Genomic DNA, 25,543 nt, shown 5'->3' with positions numbered 1-25,543 from the left:
ATGTGTCATCCTATGTCCTTGATTCAGCATTTTGTTATTCCCCGTCCTCTCCCCAAATTAGATAAATGTATATACAAGATGCAAGGTACCAAAATCAAATACAGTGACAACAGGAATAGACCATAGGAGGAAGAACATACAAAAGAAACAAAGAAAAAAAATCACATTGTACATTAATAACAACAAAAACAGAAAAACCTCTTGTGTGTCTATACCTTGGGGTTTATTTTGCTTAGCATCATCTTATATGGTCATATGTACATAGCTTTTGAGCTTTTTATACTCATCTGATAAGATTATCCTAGACATATACTAGTTATTGCAAATAAAAGAAACCATGGGACCTATATTTCTTTGGGTCTGACTTACTTAATATGATTTTTTCCAAGTCTTTCCATTTCCTGACAAATAGGGACCTAACATTTCTGTCTGATCTCTGCAGTATTCTTTTGGTTTCCTTTTTCTTTTCCTTTTATTTCTTTTTTTAATGAGGGCAGGCATTGCTGGGAATGAAACCTAGGGTCTCATGAATGGTAGGCAATTGCTGTACCCTTGAACCATATCTGTAGTCCTGATTAGAAATTCGCCATCCCTATTCTAAAGCTCTTGGTCAGAGATGTTTGGCTTCCCAGAAGATCCCATTCATGCGATGGATCCTTTGTGGGAAAAGATGTCTTCCCTGCTGCATCCAGTGTTTCCTCAGCTGTTGCTGTGAGATCCTACAGCTCAAAACAGTTTTAAGGCTTGCTGTAGAGGAAGTGTCTCAGGGTGCTGAGCATTTGAATAAAACTATTAGGCCCACTCTGATTTGCAAGAAATCATATGTTGTGAAACAGAAGACTGACTAATTGATGGTAGAGATGAATGTCTGAGAATTATACTATATTTGCCAAAAGCACCATATTAGAAATATATCTTGCTGTTTTCAAGACTGGAACTTCACTGTGAAAACATTGGCAATTCTGATGTCATCCTGCCAGTTCTGCCTTTAACTATCATCAGTAATGGTTCCCATGCTGGCAATGAGCTGGCAGTGTAGAAGTTCATGATCTTCTCTGACAGCTAACTACAGAGAAGCCATGCTCATTCTACAGCCAACAGTTATCACACCCGAGGTGTCATCAAGGAGAAATTTGGGAAAGCTGTAAGTATGGAAGCTTGTGGTGGGCTAAATAATGTCTCCTAAAGATGTCCATGTCCAAATCCCTGAAGCCTACAAATGCATTACTTTACACTGAAAAAGACAATTGGCAGTTATGGTTGAGAGTATGAACCTTGAATTAAGAGTATCTTATGTTATCCAGGTGACCAGTCTTATGATTCCTTAAAAACAGAACTTTTCATGCCTTTTGTCAAACAGAAGCTATGTTAGAGAGTTAAGATGTTGCTGGCTTTGAAGATGGAGGAGGATTCTGGGTGCAGTGCCCATGAGTAAAATCTCAGCCACTCAAGAGGCTGAAATTGAGAAGATCATGGTCCAAGGTCACCCTAGGCAGAAGTTATCAAAACCCCATGTCAACCAACAGCTGGGAAAAATGCTCAGGAGTACAACTGATGGGTTATGTGATAGTTACAAATTTAGTTGTTGTTGTTAGTTTGTTTTTTTTTTTAGTTTTCTAGACTTGGCTGCATTTTCTATATCTAACAACAGCTTTTTTTCCCTTTTTTGTTCTCTCTCTCTCTCTCTCTCTCTCTATATATATATATATATACACACACATATATATAATTGTAAAGATACTGTACAGAGGGGTTACAGTTACTTGAGCAAGGTAATGAGTCCATTTCCTATCCAGCATTGTTACCCCCTCCTTTATTTTTCCCCTACCATCCCTTTCCTCCCCACCTCTCCAACTTCTCCCTCCCCTCTCGTCCCAGCAAAGTTGTAAAGTTCATTTTCAACATACTGTCTTGTACATCTCATCCACAACAGCTTTTTTTTTTAGTCCCAAGCAAAGGCTGGGAATGTGGCTTAGTGGTAGAGTGCTTGCCTAGCATGTAAAAGTCCTAGGTTCAATTCCTCAGTACCACACAAACAGAAAAAGCCAGAAGTGGTGCTGTGACACAAGTGGCAGAGTGATGCCTTGGGCAAAAGAAGCTCAGGGACAGTGCCCAGGCCCTGAGTTCAAGCCCCAGGGCTGGCAAAAATAAATAAATAAAATCCCACGTGAGTTTTTTTAAAGTGTGATTTGTTTCTCAGTCACAATTTCTACAGATTGGACTTTAGATTTAGGGTTTGATTAAATTTTAATTTAATCTGATTAAAATATTTAAAACTATTATTATATGCTGCTATGCACTTTGTTGCATATCCTGAGTCCTAAAGAAGTCAAAATGAGCTGGTTGACAGCAAGTTTCAATGGCACAGTGATTAAATACCATGCAGCATAGTCCCCAGATGACAACGGTTTTAAGCGCCTTGGGATAGAACCTTGTCTCCAAAGAACTCTGTCTTTTGAATTTAGCAACTAATAATGTGGCCCCACCATAGGGCTCTGTCAAGGATAGGGTGGAGACAGCGGTTTATTCCACCATTGGAGTATTGATACTGGACATGTGTATGTTACAAGACATAATTGAAAACTGACGTTGAGCCTCTTTGAATAACCAAAGACTAAATAATCAAAGCTAGCAATAAGTAATGACTCTGAAGTAAGAAAATGCATTGGAGTCTGCTGGCTCCCATATTAAGAAATTAAATGTTGTGGCCTATAGAGTTCTGAAAGTTTCTGGTTTTGCTTTGTGTATTGTGGAAAAATTGTATTAATACCAGGACAAAGTACAGGACTCATGAGACAGGAGGCTGGGGGACCCTCAGGTAAACCATTGCAATCTTCTATCTGCCTATCACCCCTAACTAAGTGCTGTAAGGGGAAAAGAATGACTAGGACTCAGAGATTAGGGTTGGAATTTTAAGACATATCAGAATTTCTGTGATTTTCGTGGATGTGACCTTGCATAAATGAATTTGGAACATACTTGAGATTCAGGAGGGAAGATGTCTTAGGTGGACGTCAGGTAAAGATATCCAAGGAGACTATTGAAGGTGTCACACGTGGAAGCAGAGCATACAGGAAGTGGAACTCAGCGTGCTGCAGTGAGAGGAGGGCTTGGATTCTCAGTCCGAGGAGGCCTCCCCTGCAGAGATGACGGTGTGCAGGGCGTGCGTGCGTGCGTGTGTGCGTGCGCGCGCGTGCATGTGTGCGCGCCTGCACCTACGCGCAAGGACGTGGGTGGCTGCACGTGCCCAAGAAAGCTCGGGAAAAATCGCGAGAAAACCTACAACGAGCATGGTGCCTGCGTAGTGAAGCAGGCCTTCCGTTGGTTAGACCCAGACAGGCCCCACTGAGAAGACAGGGATGGAGCTGCCCGAAGACACCCAAAAGCTTTCTATGAAAAATGATATGCACAGAGAGCGGGTCCATTCCCTGTTTACATCTTCTGCTCTACATAAGGGTGCCTTTACCAACCCAGATAACACACCTGGCAAAGGATCAGAGTTTCCTTCTGCCTATAATACACAGGCCCAAGGCAAGAAATTACCGCCCAAGGAGAAGGAGAGCGCAGGGAACCGGCTGCTGAACGTGAGTGGGCTTACAGATCTGGGGAGCCCCAGAGCCGGGAAGGCCTTGGATGATGGGCCCGTGCGCACGGAGGAGACTTCCCCAGCTGGAGCTGGAAATGACAAAGGAGAGCTTACCTGTGTGGTTGGGACAGTTAAGACTAAAATTCGTTTTTACCTTATTTAAGGAAACAAATAGGACGGTGATATCATGCAGCTTAGCACAGTGTAAAGAACAGAGTCTTAAACGTTATCTACTCCAAAAAATTCACTGTGAAAAGCTAAGCTACACCTTAATCTTTTCGCTCAAGGCTATTGCTCTACCACTTGAGTCACAGATCTACTTTTTGCTGGTTAATTTCCTGCCTGGACTGGCCTCGAACTGCCGCCCTTAGATCTCAGCCTCCTGAATGAACAGCTAGGATTTCAGATGTGAGCCACCTGATCCTTGGCACTAAAGTTCTTAAATAATGAACCTGAAGTGTAAATTCTGCAAAGTAAATTATTGACCTCCTGTTATTCCTGAGTTCAAAATATGTAGTGCTACCACTAGAACAAGGGAGACTGAAATGGCAAAAAAAAGAATCAACTCGGGGCTGGGAAGATGGCTCAGTGGTAGAACACTTGCCTTGCATGCATGAGGCCCTGGGTTCGATTCCTCAGCACCACATAAGCAGGAAAAAAAAGTCAGAAGTGGCGCTGTGGCTCAAGTGGTAGAGTGCTAGCCTTGAGGGACAGCACCCAGGCCCAGAGTTCAGTCTCACTACCGGACACCCTACCTCCCCCCCAAAAAAAATAATCAACTCAATGCACTTAAAAAAGAAACCTTTTTTTAACATGTGCATTACAGAAAATATATATAAGCAAAGTGCAAAATATTACTGCCACAAGCAGTTCAGTTAGACATGGCTGTCTAGATCCTCCATGTACACATACCAATCCCTTTTTAAAATGTCATTAGATGATTATAAGGAATTTTTATATCTTGGTCTTTTTTATAAAGCAATTTTCAAGTTTCTTTGTTCCATTTTCCACCTATCTTAGTTTGAAAAGTTTTATTATAAAGGTGATGTACAGGGGATCACAGTCACATAAATCAAGTAGAGTACATTTCTTTTTGGACCATGTTACCCCTTCCCTTGCTTTCTCCTATTTTTTCCCTCCAATCCCCACCCACAAGTTGTATAGTTCATTTTCAACATAGTATCAAGTGAGTATCCCTGCTGCATTTGTTCACCCTTTGTGGTCTTAATTTTTTAAGAAAATAGTGTGGACAAAACTATTGATGGAGAGGCTGGGAAGGTGGCTCAGTGGTAGAGCGCTTGCCTTGCATGCATGAGCCCTGGGTTCGATTCCTCAGCACCACATAAGCAAAAAAGAAAAAAGCCGGAAGTGGCTCTGTGGCTCAAGTGGTAAAGCACTAGCCTTGAGCTGAAGAGCTGAGGGACAGCGCCCAGGCCCAGAGTTCAGGCCCGATGACCGGACCCCCCCCCTGCCCCCCAAAAACATTGATGAAGAAAAATGGTATACAAAAAGATTAGTTGTAAAACCTAGCCTAAAAATTAAAGAACTCAATTACTTAATGTGTAAGATATACCCCATTCCAAAATTGTATAAGACTGTAAGCATTGTTATGATACTTTGAGAGCAAATTAGAGGTTAGCTGTAAGATAATACTAAGATAAAATGCCATGGTTTGTAAGAAAGATGTGCTAGGAAATCTAGGCTGAGTGTTTGCTGTGTCTCATCTTAAGGAATGTACACTTTATTCTTTAGCATGGTGATTTCCAATGTTGTTTTGGTATGAGGATCCCTGTCTAATGTACAAAAGAAATTTCTCCATATAAAAATAGTTGGGTATTTATTATTCATTGATTGGGAAAATACAAACTCAATCACAAAAAGGAGCCAAGTAAGCATGGCACTAATGGAACATACTCCAGCCCAGTGTTTCTTTTAATTTTTGGAACATTTTTATCCACATTCAAATCTTCTGGAACACTAGATAAATCAGATTTTGAAGCCGTCTCCATGGAATTGGAAAGATGGGTTCCATGGGAATGTTGCTCAGATTCAGTTTTAAGTAATTAAATAGTTTGATTCACTTGAATCTTTGAGGTTCATGCTTAAGAATCACTGTGGAGGCCTGGGAAGGTGGCTCAGTGGTAGAGTGATTGCCTTGTATGCATGAGGCCCTGGGTTCAATTCCTCAATACCAGATAAACAGAAAAAGCTGGAAGTGGTGCTGTGGCTCAAGTAGTAGAGCACTAATCTTGAGCTGAAGAGCTGAGAGACAGTGCCTGAGCCCAGAGTTCAGGCCCCACGACCGACCGAAAAAAAGAATCACTGTAGACAAAGTGGGAGAAAGACATGGTCTCTCAGTTTAAGCACTCTCTCTAACTAATCCTTCAAATCATCTTAGTAATCTACATTTTATTTTAAAAAAATAACCTAGAATATCTTTTGAGACCTCTAGTCACTTACCCTTCCTATTGCTTTCACCTGATTTGCCCGATGTTTCTGGCATCAGCTGCTTTTCATTCCTACATCCTCAATCTACAGCCCTTACGATGTCTTTTCCCCCATTTGTCTACAATGATTCTTAAGCATGAACCTCAAAGATTCAAGTGAATCAAACTATTTAATTACTTTGGTTAAGGGATCAAGAGAAGTTTCGGAAAAGGTAGCTTTTAAGCAAAGCTTTGAAGAATAAGAGAATGACCATTTAAAGGGTTGTGGTAGAGCATTAAGCTGGAATAAGCCTAGTATGAAGTTCCTGCAAAAGAAAAAAAATGAAATGTACAGGAAACAGTGAATGCAAGGGAACATGACATAAGATAAGGCTATACTGGTGTGTGTGTATATATACATATTTATATACATATATACATATATATACAGAGAGAGAGAGAGAGAGAGGTTTTGGTTTTTCTGGCCCTAGGACTTGAATTCATGGCCTAGGCACTCTTAGATTTTTATTTATTTATTTTTGCTTAGGGATAGTACTGTACGAGTTAAGCCACAGCTCCACTTTTGGTCTTTGGGTGGTTAATTGGAAATAAGAGTTTTGAACCATATTTCTCAACTCTCGGCTTCCAGAGGAGCTAGGATTCCAGTCAAATTGGTCTTCTCGAAGGCAAGAGCACTTCATGATGAAATCAGCCTGGTGCCAGGCATATAGTTATGTTAACATATTAGTAAATATTAAATAATTAATGTAAGAATAATGAAAATTCAGTAGAATTACTACATGAAAAGGTAAATATGTGGTAGCAGGTTTTCAAAGAGAAATGTTGAATGGAGAGGAATGTATCAAAGAGTCAGTGAGGAAGGCAGTGCGGGCAAAGTGAGACGTACAGACTTTTCACTGGCTACAAGGTATTTTGAGTTGAGGCCAACTGTGCAGAGATGAAAGACAAGTGGACTTAAGTGGAACCTGAATCCTCTGCAGGTTCAGGAGAAATTCTAGATAATGTGTCAGATGCTGTAGATGAGACATGTTTAGAACCTTTGCTCAAGATTCTTCTGGGACTTTGGCAAAGAGATCTTGCTGATATTGTTGCCATTACAAAGAGCTGTACTCAAACAAGGAAGGAAACATACAGGGGAGGTAATGTGGGGCTGAGGGAAAAGGGCAAGTACCATGTAGGCCATGACAGGATACATTGAGCATGAGTGGTCTAAGGTAGGTTTAAAAATGTCTAAATTATATTGTAATGCTCATTCAGAACAGCCTTCCAAGATAAACGTTATCAAAATATTAGCAAGTACAAGATTGTGTCCTCAGAATATGTATCTAGACACACGGGATGGGCCTCATGTTTCTCTGCTACACAGATGCTCTTTTTTTTTTTTTGGTCATGGGTCTTGAACTCTGGGCCTGGGCACTGTCCCTCAGCTCTTCAGCTTAAGGCTAGCGCTCTACCACTTAAGACACGCTACTACTTGAGCCACAGTGCCACTTCTGGTTTTCTCCCGGACTTTCCTGCCCAGGTTGGCTTTGAACTGTGATCCTTAGATCTCAGCCTCCTGAGTAGCTAGGATTACAGGCACCAGCCCCATGCACCCGGCTCACAGATGCTCATTCTATGGGGAAATACTTTAAGACTATATCAATGCTGTTGTCCCCACAAGCTTTTCCCTCTCCATTTAGTGTTGGTGAATCCCCCACCAACAGTTTTTTTATTATGCTAGTAGAATATCATTTTTTGAACTCCATTATTCCTTCTGCTTTTACGGTGTGACATTGTGCTAAAAGGAAGAATTTTTTCAGATAAGTAGAGTCTTGTGAATTCAATGGGTTCTAATATACTTACTTTTATCATTTATTTTGATATCCAAACTATGCCAGGCATTGTCAGTGGGCACCCCTTTATGATGACTTTTATGAATTTGGACAATATTTTGAGCATCTTTAAAAGATGTTCTTTGTTACCCAAGGCCTCATGCATGCAAAGCAAGCACTCTGCCACTGAGCCACCTTCCCAGGCCCTCATAAACTGTTTTGTAGAATGGGAACTTCCTTGTACAACCACTTAAAGATAATAAAAACATTTTAAAAAGTAAATTTAAAAATAGATGTTCATTGCTCATTTATATGTACCCTTTTCCAGTTTGGGTACTACAGTATGTTTCCCAAAGGCCCATATGTTAAAAGCTTGTGTCACCAGCCTGGGAGAGATGTTAGAACCTTTACAACAACATAAGGCCTAGCAGAACAGTTAAGTCATTTGGGGCATTCCCTTAAAGGGGATATTGGACTCTGGCTTGTTCCTCTCTTTTTGCTTCTTTCCCATGAGTTGAACCATCTTTTCCCATTATCTCCTTCCATCACATTGTGTTGTGCTACTATAAACCCAAAACAACCAGCCCAATGGACTGTGGATGGAAGCTTCTGGAACTGTGAGCCAAAACAAACCTTTCCTCTTTTCATGATTCATGATTCATGACTGATTTTGATGTGTACATTTTTGTTTCCATGTTTACTTGTTGATAAAGTTCTTGAAGATGCGGTAAGTCTCTTATTCTATTTATACCCCACTGCCTAGAGTATCTGATACTTACTAGATAATAATTTAATATTGGAGTTAATCTTTTATCTAATTTTATTCCTCTTTTTTTTCTAAAGGGTTAACTTAGTCTATTTGTATTGTAGATGCTGAGACAAACTTTTCATGGGTCTGACAGTGAAGAACAAGTGGTAGCACGTGAAACACGAACTCTGGTGCCATTTGGGGATGTGGTATGTGTGACTAGCAATCAGTAAACTCAGAATTGTTTTTTATTAGATATGAAATGTTGTTTATATTTATTATATGGTAATTGAAAAGGATGTGCAGGAAATGGTTCTCTCTGAGAACATATTCATGCAATTTACTGATTCATATAAACATGATAATCACTGATACTGTGGAAAACATACATACATAATGTTTTATATTAGGATTTCCAAATCCAATTACATGTAAATCACCCAGATGCTTCTTTTGTAAGACATTGACTTTGGATACTACCTAAGATTTAATTTGGAATGTTCGTTTTGTTGTGTGTGTGTGGAGGGGGGTCCTAGGGCTTGAACTCAAGGCGTGGGTGCTGTCTTTAATCTCTTTTACTCAGGGCTAGTGTTCGACCACTTAAGCCATAGCTCCACTTCCTTTTGGTGGTAAGCTGAAGATAACAGCCTTACAGACTTTCCTGTCTAGGCTGCCTTCAGACCTTGATCCTGAGATCTCAGCCTCCTTATCAGTTAGTATTACATGGCTTGAATGTTTTGAAAAAGAGACCTAGACAGTGACCTCTTCAAATGATTATATTTATTGTTAGATTGATTTTCAGCTTGAAAATTAATCTCACATTGCTCCCACACCTAGACCATCCACAGAAACAAAAGTAAACATAGTTATTTTATACACACACACACATACACACACACACACACACAGAGGACATAATATCTAGACTAAAAATCAGAAAAGTCTGTTATTCTATTTTTTTGGTGCCTCAGAATATAAGACATGAGTATCTGTGTGCTTTTTGAACTATCATGAGATCCTTTTACAGTGAACTTTGCCTATCTTTATTCTTTTGTACCACTATTAGAGCAGTGCAGTGACTGAGAATAACATAAGAATCAATTTAAAAAATCAACCTTTCTCCTCTCCTTTCCTTTCTTCCTTCCTTCCTTGCTTGCTTCCTTCTTTCCTTCCTTGCTTGCTTGCTTGCTTCCTTCCTTCCTTCCTTCTTTTCTTCCTTCCTTCCTTTGTAGGTGTTTGAACTCAGCGCTCCATGTTTGCTAGACAGCTACATGAGCCATACTTTTAGTCCTAAGAATTTTACTTGTTTCTCTTTTCTCACACTTTTATTAGTATCAGTTATTTGTATAAGATTTCTTTTTGACATGTCCATATCTAATACTGTGTACCCTCCTGGTTTACATCTTGTAACCATTTCCCCCAAAAGACCTAATATCATTCTTTTTATGAATGAATAATAATTCATTGTGTCTAATGACACATTTTTTGATCCATTCATACATTATTAGGCATCTGGACTTGGCTATTGTAAATATTACTGTAAAGAACATGGGTGTGCAAGTATGTTCTGACTTATAATCCTTCATATACACATAAAAGTGCAGTTGTATTTAGTTATTGAGAACCTATAGTGGTTATACTAGCCTACATTTCCACCAACAGTGTATAAGAGTTCCATTTTCCCTGAGTCCTCACCAGCATTTGTTGTTCGTGTTCTTTATTATTACTAAGTGAGATGAAATTGCAATGTTGTTTTGATTTCCATTTCCTTTGGATGTTGTATATTTCTTGATACATTTATTGATTATTTGTACTTTTTCTTTCATTTATTAATTGGATTGTGGATTCCTTCAGAGTAACTCTTTTGAGCTCCTTGTAGATTGTAAATTATTACTTTTTAATTTAATTAATTATAATTATTTTTCTAAATTATTCATTATTAATTTTTATTATATGTATAACCAGTACTTTTTCCCCATTCTGTGGGTTGTCTCTTTAGCATAGTGATTATTTCCTTTGCTGTGTAGGTGCTGTTGATTGTTAATTCATTTGTTAATGCTTGCTCTTATGTTGTTCTGCTCAGATAGTTATTGCCTATGTCAAAAAATTCTAGTGTTTTCCCTATTCTTATAGGGAAGACATTATAGTAGTTTCAAAGTTTTAAGTCTCACATTAAGATCCTTGATACACTTCAAATTGATATTAGTTCGGGATGAGAGATAGTTTTGGTCTTCTGTATGTGAATATTTGTTTTTTCCACCACCAATTATTGAAGAAGCTATTTTTTCTCCAAGTATATTTAGCTCTGTTGTTAAAAATCAGATGGCTGCAGTTGTATAGATTTATCTCTGGGTCCTCTATATTCGATTCCAGCAGTCTACATGTCTGCTTTTAACAACCAGTACCATGTTGGGTTGGGTATTATTGTTGTTTCTGTGCTTTGCAGTATAATTTGAATTCTGGAATTGTGAAACCTCCAGCGTTGCTTCTTTTACTTAGAATTGCTTTGGCTATTTAGGACATATTGTGCTTCTGTATATATTTTAGAATTTTTTTTCTATTTCTGTAAAGAATTACATTGAGATTTTGATAGGGATTTTAGTGACCCTGTAGATCATTTATAGTAGCACAGACATTTTTTATGATACTAATTCTGCCAATCCATGAGCATGAGTCTGCAGAGGTGTTTTTACCTTTGGAGAAGTCTATTCCTAGGAACTTCATTGTTTTTAGGCAATGGTGAATGGAATTGTTTTCCTGATTTTTCAACATCTTTTATTATTGTTGTACAGAAAAGCTACTGATTTTTGTATGTTAATTTTATATCTTACGATCTTGCTAACGTTTAGGATACTGATATATCATTTCTAAGATCATAGTGTCTAAAAATGGGATAATTTGACTTCTTTCTTCTCCACTTGAATCTTTCTTATTGTTTTTCTCTTTTATTGCTCTGACTAGGAATTCTATATTATATTGAATACGAATAGACAAAATGGACAATATTATTCCTTACTCAAGGAAATGATTTCAGTATTTTCCTGTTTAATATGATGTTGGCTATAAGTTTGTCATATACAGTCTTCATCATGTTGAGGCACATTCATTTTATTCTTAGTTTCTTCAGAGCTTTTACGATGAAAGATACAGAATTTTGTCAAAGGCTTTTTTTTGCATTTATCGAAATGATTATATGATCCTTTAATTCTATTTATGTGCTGTGATATATACATATATGTACATATATATATACATATATACATATATATATATATATATATATATATATATGTTGAATCAACCTCATATGCCTGGAATGAAACCAATTTGGTTAAGGTGTACAATCTTTTTGATTCATTGTTTAATTTGGATTGTAAGTATTTACTGATTTTTTTGCATCTATGTTCATTAGAATGATTGCCAAAGGAAAGGATTTTGAGTTTCTCCTTGCTGATTTTGAACAATGATTCTGAATAGTTGTCTTTCTTTATCCATGCATTTAGTGAGCTCTCTTGTTAACCTGGGTGGTGAGGAAGCATAAACATGTGATGTATGTTTGCTAGGTTCTTGCTGTGTACTAACTGTCAGAGCTACAATTATATATACTTGCAATATCCTACAGACTGTATCTGTGCCTTACTTAGTCATGGTTTTCAGGACAGGAATAAAGTGTATGTTAGCCTCGTGGAACTGATGAGACCTTTAATTCTCCATAACAGACACCACAAAGACATTTAAAGGCTTTTAATTGATGTGTTGGGCAGGGTAAAGAGTGTGTAGCAATCCATAAAGAAGGCATTTCTAACTGAAATCTGTTGTTTAATGAGATGATTTTGCTGTAGAGACATTGAGGGTGGCTTGGTACATAGAGAGACTTGTAAGCCTTTCCTCCCCACCCCCCACGTGCCATTGGGAAACAGAGTAGCTCAGCCTTGGGAAATATAATGAGGATGTGTGTCTCTGTGTGTCCCTGTCTGGTTTGGGTGTGAATGTAGTACTGGCTTCATAGAATGAGTTTGGTAATGTTCCTTCCCTCTCTATTTTATGGAAAGCTTGAAGATTATCAGTGTTGGTCTTCTTTAAAGGTCCAATGGTAGAATCCAACAGTCTTTGGTTGTTGTTTGTTTGTTTGGTCTGGGTCTTTTGTTTGTTGGGGACTTATAACTGCTTTAATCTCATTGCTTGTTTCAGATATTTTTGTGTAGTTTGTATCATTTTTGATTCAATTTTGGTAGATCAAGTACATCTAAATCTTAATGTACTATTTCCTTCCATCTTGTATTTGTAGTGTTTTGTTCTTCTCTTCATTTGCTTATTTGCTCATCAGTTTAGATATATTTTCTACCCATTTGCATGGTTACATTTATCTTCTCCTGTATGTAGTGTCTTCCTTTGTGTATCTTCTACAATGTTGTTTTAGTGGTCATTAATTACTTTACTTTTGCTTATCATGAAAGATTTTTATTTGTCTAGGGTGATAGCTCTTTATTATTAGCACTTTATATATCATTATATGTGCTCCTTTAAGGTTTCTATTGAAACCTGTTTTGATGGGCTTAGCATTGACTGCATTTCTCTCGCAGCTTTCAGTATTTTTTCCTTGTTCTACACATTTATTGCTTTAACTACTCTATTATCATCTCTGTTTCCTTGTTCTTCTTCTGTACTTCCTTTTATGTACAATCTTTAATATTTCTACTAGTTTTACTTTAAGGCTAAACATGAAAATTCTTTTGTGGAGGAGATATGGCTGTGAAAACAAGTGCAAATACTGTGTCCACAAAATAAAGATGAAAGCTATCGTTAAAGCAAATTAATATGTACATATTTGACAAATACTGTGTTTTTGGAATTCACATGATCCTATGTTCATTTTGTATTTCATTTTATACATTTTTCAACATTTAGAATAATTTCTATAAGAAACAATGAGGGGGCTGGGAAGGTGGCTCAGTGGTAGAGCGCTTGCCTTGCATGCCTGAGGCCCTGGGTTCGATTTCTCAGCACCATATAAGCCAAAAGAAAAAAAAAGCCGGAAGTGGCGCTGTGGCTCAAGTGGTAGAGTGCTAGCGTTGAGCTGAAGAGCTGAGGGACAGCACTCAGGCCCAGAGTTCAGGCCCCACAACCGGACCAAAAAAAAAAAGAAACAATGAGTATCTCACTGCTCCTGGCATGTTATAGCTAATAAATGATTATTGAAGAGGAAAGAGTTTTAGGGTACTGCATAAAAGAACTTGCCTAAACAAGCTGTATTTTGTATTGTATATGCAAGATACTATATTTGATTAGTTTTCACCAAATTGTCAGATTTAATAGCCATTTCTTTGTTTTGTGTTCTTGTTCATTTTAGATCTCTTTGAACATACCCTGCTCACTTTTTCTTTTGTGGTTTTTTTATATTGTCCATTAATTAGATACTTTAAATTAGAAATAATATTTCTAATGAGAAAAACAACAAAAGAGAGCTTTAAAATTTAAATATAGTTCAAAAAAGAGTAGAAGAAATGTTTGCTTCTGTAAAACTGCGCTCACTTTCTGTTTTTGATTATTGTAGGTTGGCTGCCTGGCTGTTCGTATAAAGAGTTGCAGACAATTAGTACCTAAAAGTATCCTTTCTTTTGATTTAAAATAATAGTATGATCATATCGCACTGTTCCAGTTTCCCATTAGGACATTAGAAACCGTTCTAAACCTACCTTCTTAAAATATTAACCATTTTCTTACTAGTCACCGTGTGCATCCACTGGGTGGCATGTGAACTTCATGATATCACAGCTGGAGCTGTGACAGATCAAAATGGAGGGATATCTGAAATGGCCAACTGATGCCATTGTCACTGTCAATTGTGTCACTGTTCCTGGGGATGCTTGGAAGGCTTGTCTTTAGCTGGAATGCTGAAATTGCTAGAGCTCTCATTCTTTCTGTGTCATCCCATCATTTTTTATGTACGGATTCTTATTTTAAAATGTTATTTTCTTTTTTTTTTCTTTTCTTTTTTTTATTGTGAGAATACCGTACAGAGGAGTTACAATTACATGGGCAAGATAATGAGTACATTTCTTATCAAGCATTGTTGCCTCCTCTTTGTTTCCCCTTCCCATCCCTTCCTATACTCCCCCCTCTCCTCACCCGATCCTCCCCCCACCCCCCACCAAAGTTGTAAAACATAACAGCTTGTACATCTCATTGTTGCAATGGGTCCACCTGTATCCCTAGTTAAATGATTTGTTTTTTCCCTTCCCCTCCACAAATTATACCAACATCAAATACAGTGAAAACAGGGCTTATACCGTGGGGGAGGGACATACAAAGCAACTAATAAATCATCTTATAAACATGTTAGAAACAATTGCATGAAAGGAAAAAAAACAAAAAAAATTGAATACTTATCTTGGGGTTCATTCCCCTAACATCAACTTATCTGACCTTTTCTGCTTGACTCAGACATATACTAGTTATTGCAAATAAGGGAAACCATGGTACCTATGTTTCTTTGGCCTGGCTTACTTAATATAATTTTTTCCAAGTCTTTCCATTTCCTAACAAATGGGGCAATGTCATTTCTTTCTGATGGAGGCATAGAATTCCATTGTGTATATATACCACATTTTCTTGATCCAAAGGGAACCTTACTGCATTGTTGGTGGGAGTGTAAACTTGTTCAACCACTTTGGAAAGCATTATGGAGGTTCCTCAAAAGACTCCACATAGAGCTCCCCTTTGACCCAGCAATCCCACTTTTGGGCACTTACCCAAATGATCACAAACAAGACCACACTAAGGCTACCAGCACAACTATGTTTATTCCAGCATTATTCACCATAGCTAAGATATGGAACAAACCCAGATGCCCCTCAGTAGATAAAATGTTATTTTAAAAAATACTGATTACTGATGTTTTCAGTGTCTCCTCAATTTACACCCTAGGCTGGTGCCTCTGATCCATCCTAGTTCCAGGCTACTTAGATCCACTGTGCTCACGAGTTTAAATGATCACAAGGCTAGCTCAGATTCAAGGGGAAGGAAAATAAACTCCACTTTTTGATGTGGAAGTGAGAAAATAATTTTTGGATATCTGTAAGTTACATAACAATCATCATACAACATCAAGGAAAAAGAATATTTCTGAAGCCATAATGCTAATTTAATTATAAGTATTCATGCTTCCATTAAACATTTTGGAAATGATTTAGCTTATATCAGTGTCTTAAATAAATTGAATGTTTATTTTTAGACTAGTCACAGTATAATGCCAGTCTCATAATGACAATTTGTGTTTATTTTCTACATAAGGGGAATTAAAAAACTTCTATATGGAGATTTGTTTGAGATAACCATGAGAAGAAAATTGTTTTACTTCATGGAGTACTATGAAAGATAACAATCCATATCAATAATAGTATACAAGAAGCAGATAGTGAAATAAAGTATAATACTTTTCTCTAAAAATTCTTTGTGTTAAACTGAAAATATCCTCGAGTGGTGTGTATTTATTTAAACAAGCTCTACACGATATACATCAGAAAATTTCAGAGATATATTGCATATTCTTAGTCACTTAAATACCGATATAAAGAAGAACTTGCAAAGGAAGAAGGATGGGAGTGTGGGGGTGAAGATATGCTCAGTGTTCTCATGAAGAGGAAAGCCTTTTCTGGCCTATATGTGACTGCTGGCAATAGGGAAATAGTATTTTAAGAGACTTGCCATTTGTATGTTCTAAAATACTTGCTTCTTAATATTTTGACCTGAATTATTCAAAGTATTAATTTTATAATGTGTTATTTTTAAATTACAACAATTTTTTCCTAAACATTTTAAGTCAGTGTGCATCAAGATAATTTGTTCATTCGGATATCAATAAACACCATTGTGAAATGTACAAAAACTTATCATTTGACATCCAGTAGCAATGAAAAGAACCCTGTAATTATATTTAGTGATGTGAAGTATTTTACTATACAGGTAATGATAAATTTTCTTGTATTGATAATAATATCTTTATGTAGTTTCACATATTCCATCCTAATTATACATTTTATAGGTAGTAAGGAAATAAAAGTGATGCGTTTAATTTTGTGTTTTATACTGTTTATCTGCTAAGCTATGGATTGTAGTGATGTTTTTAATAAGCTGCTTACTGACAAGTATATTATCTCAGTAGACTTCTTTCTTGATAATAAGAAACTTACTGACAAGTATGTTATCTCAGTATACTCATTATCTCAGTAGACTTCTTCCTTGAAATGTTACTGTCTGGCTTTTAGTGTTTATGCTCTTTTTTGTTTTGTCCATTTTATCTACCTTTTTCATCTTTTCTTTTAAAAAAATTTCCCTCCTTTGTCCTCTTTTTATTCCCCTTATATAGACTAATTGTTTTCATATAGAGTATATATTTAATTGTAACACAGTCTCCAAAGATATTGTCTACTTATTTACCTTGTTTATCTATCTTACACACTTATTTATTTTACCGTGTGTGTGTGTGTGTGTGTGTGTGTGTGTGTGTGTGTGTGTGTGTGTGTGTGTGCGCGTGCACGCACACTTATGTACACCAGTCTTGGACTTGGACTTGCCTTGGACTCAGGCCCTAGGCACTGTACCTTAGCATTTTTTTACTCAAGACTAGAGCTCTACCACTTGAGCATAGCTCCACTTCCAGCTTTGGCTGGCTTTGAGCCATGATCCTCAGATCTCAGCCTTCTGATTAGGTAGGATTACAAGTGTGAGCCCTTGGTTCCTGGCCTATGTGTTTCAACCTTAAAATTCTTTTTGATGGTTTTAGTGTTTGAACTGTGGGCTTCCCACTTGCTAGGCAGATACTGTGACACTTGAGCCACACCTACAACCTCATTGCTCTGATTTGTAAAAAAGGATCTTGATTTCTGCCCAGGCTGACTTGGGTTATGATCCTCCTACTTTATGGTTCCTTTTATAGTTGGCGTGGCAGGCAAGCACATATCACCAAGTCCAGCTTATTCTGTTGAGATGACGTCTCATGATCTTTTTTGTCTGGACTGGCTTGGAACTACATTCTCCCCAATCTTAACTAGCATAGCATTCAGGAAACTCTGGATTGAATCCCAACAACCACAATAAATAATAAATAAACAATAAATAGTAGACTAGAATAAAGATCACTAAATAAACTAATAAACCAAAAAGGATATTAATATTCTTTAATATTAAATATTTGGATTACTTGGATTCTTTGGATTTTGTGTTACTTATTAGATTGGATATTATATGTATTTGACAATGTAATTCACTTCGTGTGTGTGTGTGTGTGTGTGTGTGTGTGTGTATGTGTGTGTGTATATGTGTGTGTGTACTGAACTTAGACTTGTGTGACCTGAACTCAGGGCCTGGGCACTGTTGAGTTTTTTTTTTCCCTCAAAGCTAGTACTCTTCCACTTGAATCACAGTTCCACTTCCAGCGTTTGGGGGTTAATTGAAGACAAAAGTCTCACAGACTTTCTTTGGCTGCCTTCAAACTGTGATACTCAGATCTCAGCCTCTGGAATAGCTAGGATTATAGGCATCAGCTATCGGCTCCTGGCCAGCACAAAGTTTTGAGAGTGAATACAGAATTAAAAAGAGAATATAAGGTACTAGAACATTCCAAAAAAAATCATTTGGGCATTAGACATAAAAATTATCCTGATTTGTATTGTGATTAGAGTATATGTTATATTTGATAAGCTTGAAAAGTTACAAAGCTAGTTACATACAAAATCTAGCAATGCCCACAATATAATTTATAGATGTATTGATTTAAAATTATTTCTGAAAGTCAACTGAAGATTTAATACTTCTTTTCATATATTTTGTATTGAGGTTCCCAGACGTCAAGAGGATGAGCGCAATAAAATTTTGTTGGAACTAATGCAATATGTCAATTCAGAAAATATTCCTTTTCTTTTAGGGAGTGTTGAAGTACATCTTTATGAAGTAATCCAAGTATGTATAAATTTTTTTCCACTTTGCTGCCACACTGTCCAGTTTGTATTTGTTATTGTGGTTTATTGTACTTGACACACCCTTTTATTATCTGCCTTCAAACTCATATGCATAGGAAAACAAATTTTCACTAAAAAAATGATTCAACTGTCTGAGAAACAATAAAATCACCAGATGGCATGGAGCTTAAAGAGGAAAACTTTTCCTCCCTGTGAAATAATATGATAGGGAAGCAATTTGAGGGAAGTGTGGAGAAATGCTACTCTACATCCTGGCTTTAAGATGTGTGAGTTTTTTGGAGAAGGAGAAGTTTTTTAATTGAGAGAAGCATATAAGGAAAACATCATATCTTCTGTGGTGAGTCAGGTCTCAGGGAAAATGGAGAGGTAGAGAGATGTAAGGAATGCATAGTAAAACAATGAAAGACGCAAAATCTGGGGAAGAAAGGAAATGATGAGATGTCGCATGAGGTGGGCTAATTAATGTGGCAGAGAGATGACCACACATGGTACCCAAGGATACCAATGATTTACTTGGTTAAAAGATCCTAGTAGTCCCCAGGGGATAAGAAGGGCACTAGTCCTCTGAGGAGTCAGTTTATCACGTAACCTGACATAAAGAATATAGAACCTAACCTTTTGTAAAGAATACAGACATGGTAGTTTCTCTAAGATGTCCAGAACAGGGAACTGTAACAAGGAAAAACATAAATATGAATATCAACATTTATTATAGTTTCCTGGATTTGTTCTTCTACTGAATGTTTATTATGTTTGTGTTTTAGCTATAAAATTTATATGCATGTTTGAAATAGCATTACCTAATTTATTTTGTGCTGGTCCTGGGGCTTGAACTCAGGGACTGGGCACTGACCCTGAGAATTTTTTTTCCTCAAGGCTACTGCTCTATCATTTGAGCCACAGCTCCATTTCTAGCTTTTTGGTAGTCTATTGGAGATAAGGACTTTCCTGCTCAGGCTAGCTTCAACCACAATTCTCAGATCTCAGTCTCCTGAGTGAGTCACCAATGTCCAGCTATTATCTAATTTTAATTGTAATATAGTGTAAATAATACAGAGCTTAAATACATGAGTAATTGTATATTTAAGAATTTTGTTACTTACTACTGTTTTCTAGAAAGGGTGCTTTACCGAAGAATTACACATGTTGAAGAAAAATAAAGTAAGAACTTTGCCAAAATGCCTGGTTTTGTGCACATGCAATAGTTTAACTTTTTGTAGAACTTTACTGATACTGTTTGTAATGTATACCTTTTTATTCTGTTACTAATAGTCACTGATTAATTTAGTAAAAACGTGTTAAATAGAAAATACAATATTTGCTCACAAAATCTTCACTCTCCCTTTATTTGTTGTTGTTATTGTTGAAGTTGCTAAGTTATGAAATCATTGAGTGAGAGAGTAAATGATCCCTCCCTGCTTCTTTGACTGCAGTCTCAGGAGCATCGCTGCTAATTTGAAGGAGTAATACTTTTGTCCTGAAGAGTTTTTGAAGAGTTGCCTTTTTAAGTATTTAAGATTGTTAGCTGATTAACTAATTTTCTGTTACAAGAGACTTCTGCTGTCTCATGGCCAAAACTAGAAGAAGGAACAAAAGTCATTACAACTGATCCTCTCCTTCATTTTACACATAAGCAACCTGGGTTCAAAGAGATTAGTTGTCTAATGCAAATTTTATTAGAAAATGAGGATGGAGGTGAGAGGACTGTGAGTAAATACTTTTAAAAATATATGCATGCATTATGAATATATATATATATATGTTTTAGAACCTTAGTATATAATCCTATTAACAAATCTAAGTTGATATTTTTCATACATCAGTCACAGTATTTTCAAGCTTTAACATGAAAGGTCCTAACATTTTATAGACGGAATAGGTCCTTCTTTAAGAGTTTCTTGCTTGTTTTTTTTAAATAAGGAGATTCATAAGTAGACCTTTCTAGTTTATAGATTTGTGATATAAAAATAATACTTGCCATCACTTTTTCAACAAAACATCATTCTGATCAAATAATAAATTTGCCACATGTTTAGTTTGTCTGCAAGTTGGATGTGGAGTTTATGTTCACCTATGGAAACTTTGGGTATGGATTTTCACATCAGGTTAGTTCCCTTTTTAAAATGTTACTCTGTTTTGTAGCTCAAATATTTTTAAATGCTTCTCTTTATTCTAATTCCAGTGTATAAATATGAGAGTTTACCATTATTTGTTTATACATTTCAAATGATGATTTTATTCAGAATGTCTTTATTGTTTTGTGTTTTGGGCCTTTTTGTTATGGTTGTTGTTGGTGGTGGTTATGGGGGTTTTGAACTCAGAGCCTGAAGCTCTTTTACTCAGGGCTAGCGCTCTAGTGCTTTGAGCCACAGCTCCACTTCTAGTTTTTGAATGGTTAATTGGAGGTTAAGAGTCTCACAAGGACTTTTCTGCCCAGGCTGGTTTCAAATCATATTCTTCAAATCTCAGCCTCCTAAGTCTGGGATTATAGGTGTGAGCCTCCAGTGCCCAGCTTATTTTGTGTGGTGCCTACACAAATAAAAACTGACAACTGGGAAATACTAAAGGAAAGAACTGCAGTGACCCCTAACCTAGTTTTTGCGGTTCTTCTCTATACTTCACACTGAATCACAGATGTGAAGAGAAAGGGATTTTAATGGCTTTTGGAAAATGGTCATTTCTATTCTATTTTATAATCAAGACTGTTAAAATACTCTTTAGGAAGGTTGGCTGTAATAGAAGTTTTTGTAATAAAAGATGCCTATTTTTAAAAGCTCATTATTTTAAGTATTTATGAAATGTGGATTTTTACATCTAAAAAATTTAAAGTTTAGTTATTAATTCAAGCATGACACTGCATGCTTGTATTCCCAATCCTTTGTAGACAGAAGCAGAAGGATGATGTATTCGAGGCCAACCTGGGCTACATAGTGAGACCTTGTCTTTAAAAAAAAATGGAGTTGTAGGTTAGAGGCATGGACCAAGTGGTAGAGCACAAGCCATGAGCAAGCAAGCTACATGAGTGCAATGCGCCTGAGTTCAAGCCCTAATACCTCAGAAAATAAAGGGGAAGGAAGGAAGGAGGGAGAAGCAATTACTGATATCAGTTATAACATGTTTTACACTGACCATATACCATATATTCTCCCCCCCATGGTCATTTTCAATATCTGATGTTATTTGAACTGTCCTTGATTCAACAAGAGAGTAATAGAAGTCATGCACTGTGAATCATAGTCCTAGGTACTAGGGAGGCTGAGATTGAGAAGATGAAAGTTTGAGGCCACCCTGGGAAAAGAATTTGAGAGAATCCTCAATTGGTAGCTGGGCATGGTGACATGCTTCTGTTTTCCCAGCTGTACAGGAGGGTAAGATCAGGAGTAGGATAGTTCCAGGCCAACCAGGACTCCATCCTAGTGGAAGAAGTTGGAGGTGGTGGTTTGCATCTATAAGTTCTGCTGTAACAAGAGTGTAAAATTAGAGAATTGATGGTTCAGGCATGGGCATCCTATCTAAAAAATACCTAGTGCAAAAAAAAAAGGCTGGAGGCATGACTTAGTGGTAGAGTGCTTGCCTATCAAGCTTGAGGCTTCGAGTTCAAACCCTAGAGAGAAAAAGAGGGAAAGGAGGGTAAAAAGGAGAGAAAGAGAGAGTTAATAATCCAAGCTTTGGTTTTCCCCGTTGGTTCAGTCCTATATGAGAGTTTTCACTACTCTTAAACAACCCTTGGAAACCTCAATAAATTGGGTTTAGCCATTTGCCTAGAAATCAAATGGAAAATAATGGTGTAATTCAATTTTTAGAATGATCACACTGGAAAGATGGAAATAAGCATCTCTGTCCATCTTTTGGGTATTATATTAGCATTAGGCTTAAATAGAGAAAAATGAGGGGCAGAAGGTGAGAAGTATACACAACTAAGATATGTAAGTTGAACTGAAATCTGTTTGTTCATTATGAGTTCTAGTTTTGCAAGGTTGGTTCCTTAGGAGTCCTTATGGCTTGAGTGGACTGTCTGATTGGAATGAGATTATTGGTTTTGCTTGGGGGTGTGGAGAAACTTCAGTTTCCATCCTAGATAATTGTTTCCACTAGAGGGAGATATCATCATATGGTAATCTCTGAGACTACTGTTCCTGGAATCTCTGGGTGACTGCAGGTTGAGGGAAATAAAGAGGCATGTAGATTCTACTCCATGGGCTCTTGGACAGAACATTGCAAAAGCTGAATTCCCCATTGGAAATTTTCCTGAAAATATTAACAGACAATCCTAAAATGGTTACCATGCTTTTCTATGTACAGGATTGGGTATGAATCTGACTCAAATTAATGGGAAACAGATAGAAAATGAATGCAAAAAGATCAGGATTGTATCTTGATTTAACCTGAAAGCCCAATTAAGGAGTCAGGGCTTTTTAAGCCTGTTTTAAAGCAATTTTAAATCTGTTACATGTTTCTGTGAACATTTTTGGATACTAACTTTGTCCTTTCCATGTATTATGTTCTTGGGCTAGATTCCTGGAAAGGTAATTACTGTCCAAAACAATGGCTCTTTCAAGGAATTATTCTAAAAAAATTGTGCCAGTCTATACTATCAGCAAGTGTTGGGAAAAACTGTTGATATCCCTGGATATTATTACAACCTTGGGATATTTCTGAAGCTAGTCTTATCAGGGATGCTGCAGTCTAAGGAAATGATACTTGTATTTCATAGAATCTTTCATTTCAAACTTTTGCTGCTTCTTAAAATAGTGTTATTTTTAACTAGTAATTGAGAGTAGAGACATAAATTTTACTAAATAATTCTATATTAATTGAGGAATCTCTGTTTTAGTTGCCTATAGTTTTTTTTGTTTGTTTGTTAACACATTTTGTGTCAAAACTGAGCAATGGCCAGGCACAGGTGGCTCACGCCTGTAATCCTAGCCACTCAGGAGGTTGAGATTGGAGGATTGTAGTTCAAAGCCAGCAACAGGCAGAAAAGTCCATGAAGCTCTTTATCTCCATTTAACTACCAAAAAAGCTGGAAGTGGAGCTGTGACTCAAGTGGTAGAGTGCTAGCCTTGAGCAAAAAAAGCTCAGGGACAGAGCTCAAGCCCTGAGTTCAAGACCTAGGACAGGAACAAAACAAAACTAAAACTAAGCAATACACAAATGAAAACCACAATGAGAAAGATTTTCCCCCTTCTCTCCTTTGATTTTTATTTCTTTCTCTTTTGCCTATTTTCTTTATTTTGTTCTGAATTAGAGCTTATAAAAGCTTTGTACAACAGTAATCAGCTTGAGCAGGTTTTATGTCCAAATATGAAAATGACATATAAATTTATCCATACTATTTTCAGATAAAGCTAGTCAAGCACTGTTTTATGTAGGTATACTCTGCTAACTCAAGGAAAACAATGGAGCTAGATAATAGATGTCAAACTTGATTTTATGCCCATGAACCTTTCACTGATACAGTGTCCTGACTATCTGTCATGATTGTGTAGAATGAGCCTCACACTGGGCCAGAAAAAGCTGCATTCACAGTCTGGCCTTCATGTCTGTTTTATAACCTTGAACAAATTATAAATTTTCACTATCATCTGTAAAATAGGCACAGTTGCCTACCTCATTGGTGTTTACTGAGAGGATTAAGAAAGGTTAATATGGCAATGTCATTCTTTCTGATGGAGGCATGGAATTCCATTGTGTATATATACCACATTTTCTTGATCCACTCATCTACTGATCTATTCATCTTAGCTATAGTAAATAATGCTGCAATAAACATAGTCGTGCTGGTAGCTTTAGTGTGGTCTTGTTTGTAAACCTTTGGGTAATTTGTTAGGAAATGGAAAGGCTTGGAAAAAATTATATTAAATGAAGTAAGCCAGGCCCAAAGAAACATAGGTCCCATGGTTTCCCTTATTTGCAATATCTAGTATTTGTCTGAGTCAAGCAGAAAAGGTCAGATAAGGTGATGTTAGGGATATGTATTCAAATGTTTTTTTTTCTTTCATGTGATTGTTTCTAACACATTTATAAGATTATTTCTTTGTTGTTTTGTATGTCCCTCCCCCACAGTATAACCCCTGCTTTCACTGTATTTGATATCGGTATAATTTGTGGAGGGGAAGGGGAAAAACAAATCGTTTAAATAGGGTTTAAATAGGGATGCAGGTGGACCCATTGCAACAATGAGATGTACAAGTCGTTATGTCGAAAACGAACTTTACAACTTTCGTGTGTGTGTGGGGGGGCAGGGGGAGGATGGGAAGGGGATAAAAGGAGGAGTCTACAATGCTTGATAAGAAATGTACTCATTGGGCTGGGAAGGTGGCTCAGTGGTAGAGCGCTTGCCTTGCATGCCTGAGGCCCTGGGTTCAATTCCTCAGCACCACATAAGCAAAAAATAAAAAGCCGGAAGTGGCGCTGTGGCTCAAGTGGTAGAGTGCTAGCCTTGAGCTGAAGAGCTGAGGGACAGTGCCCAGGCCCAGAGTTCAGACCCCACGACCGGACCAAAAAAAAAGAAATGTACTCATTACCTTGCCCATGTAATTGTAACTCCTCTGTACAGTATTTGCACAATAAAAAAAGGAAAGGTTAATGTTATAAAATACTAAGTACATATTTAGTACTCAATAAATTTAGTTTTTCCTTTCATTCTTTTTCTTCTCAAAAGCTTTACCATAGTCCTAAAGTATTAACAACACTAGGGTAAATTGTAACTAAGTAATGATAAAATATACTTACGTTTTTCTCTAGTTAAAACCTCTTCAGAAACTTATTGAGCCATCTATGTTTATGAAGATTACACCACCCCCGGAGAGAACAGATCCCCAGACGTAAGTGTTTTAGTTGCATTAATATGTTAAGATTATGTAGCACTGACGATTTGGAGGAAAATTGCTTTGACATCCTAAATTATGTTTTCTCCTCACTTATTTCTCATTGCCATATATTAGTAATACAGGGAGTTTCACTAT

The 25,543-nt window shown here is 37.0% G+C and overlaps 1 protein-coding gene across 1 annotated transcript in view; it reads left to right on the top strand.

Annotated features, from left to right (window-relative positions):
• The first annotated feature begins 3,507 nt into the window (after nt 1–3,507).
• The window catches only part of C2cd6 (C2 calcium dependent domain containing 6), a 74,244-nt gene continuing 52,208 nt past the window's right edge, over nt 3,508–25,543 (top strand). Inside the window, 8 exon segments of the mRNA XM_042666994.1 lie at nt 3,508–3,584; nt 8,718–8,804; nt 14,150–14,201; nt 16,418–16,560; nt 18,433–18,555; nt 19,692–19,736; nt 20,612–20,680; nt 25,323–25,402. Coding sequence (XP_042522928.1) covers nt 8,718–8,804; nt 14,150–14,201; nt 16,418–16,560; nt 18,433–18,555; nt 19,692–19,736; nt 20,612–20,680; nt 25,323–25,402 — 599 coding nt within the window. The 5' untranslated portion in view covers nt 3,508–3,584.

This window comes from Dipodomys spectabilis, unplaced genomic scaffold, assembly GCF_019054845.1.
Source record: "Dipodomys spectabilis isolate Male_0828 unplaced genomic scaffold, ASM1905484v1 ptg000373l, whole genome shotgun sequence".
NCBI classification, from domain to species: domain Eukaryota; kingdom Metazoa; phylum Chordata; class Mammalia; order Rodentia; family Heteromyidae; genus Dipodomys; species Dipodomys spectabilis.
The sequence above is the reverse complement of the archived record's forward strand: the minus strand, read 5'-3'. Positions and strand labels throughout refer to the sequence as shown.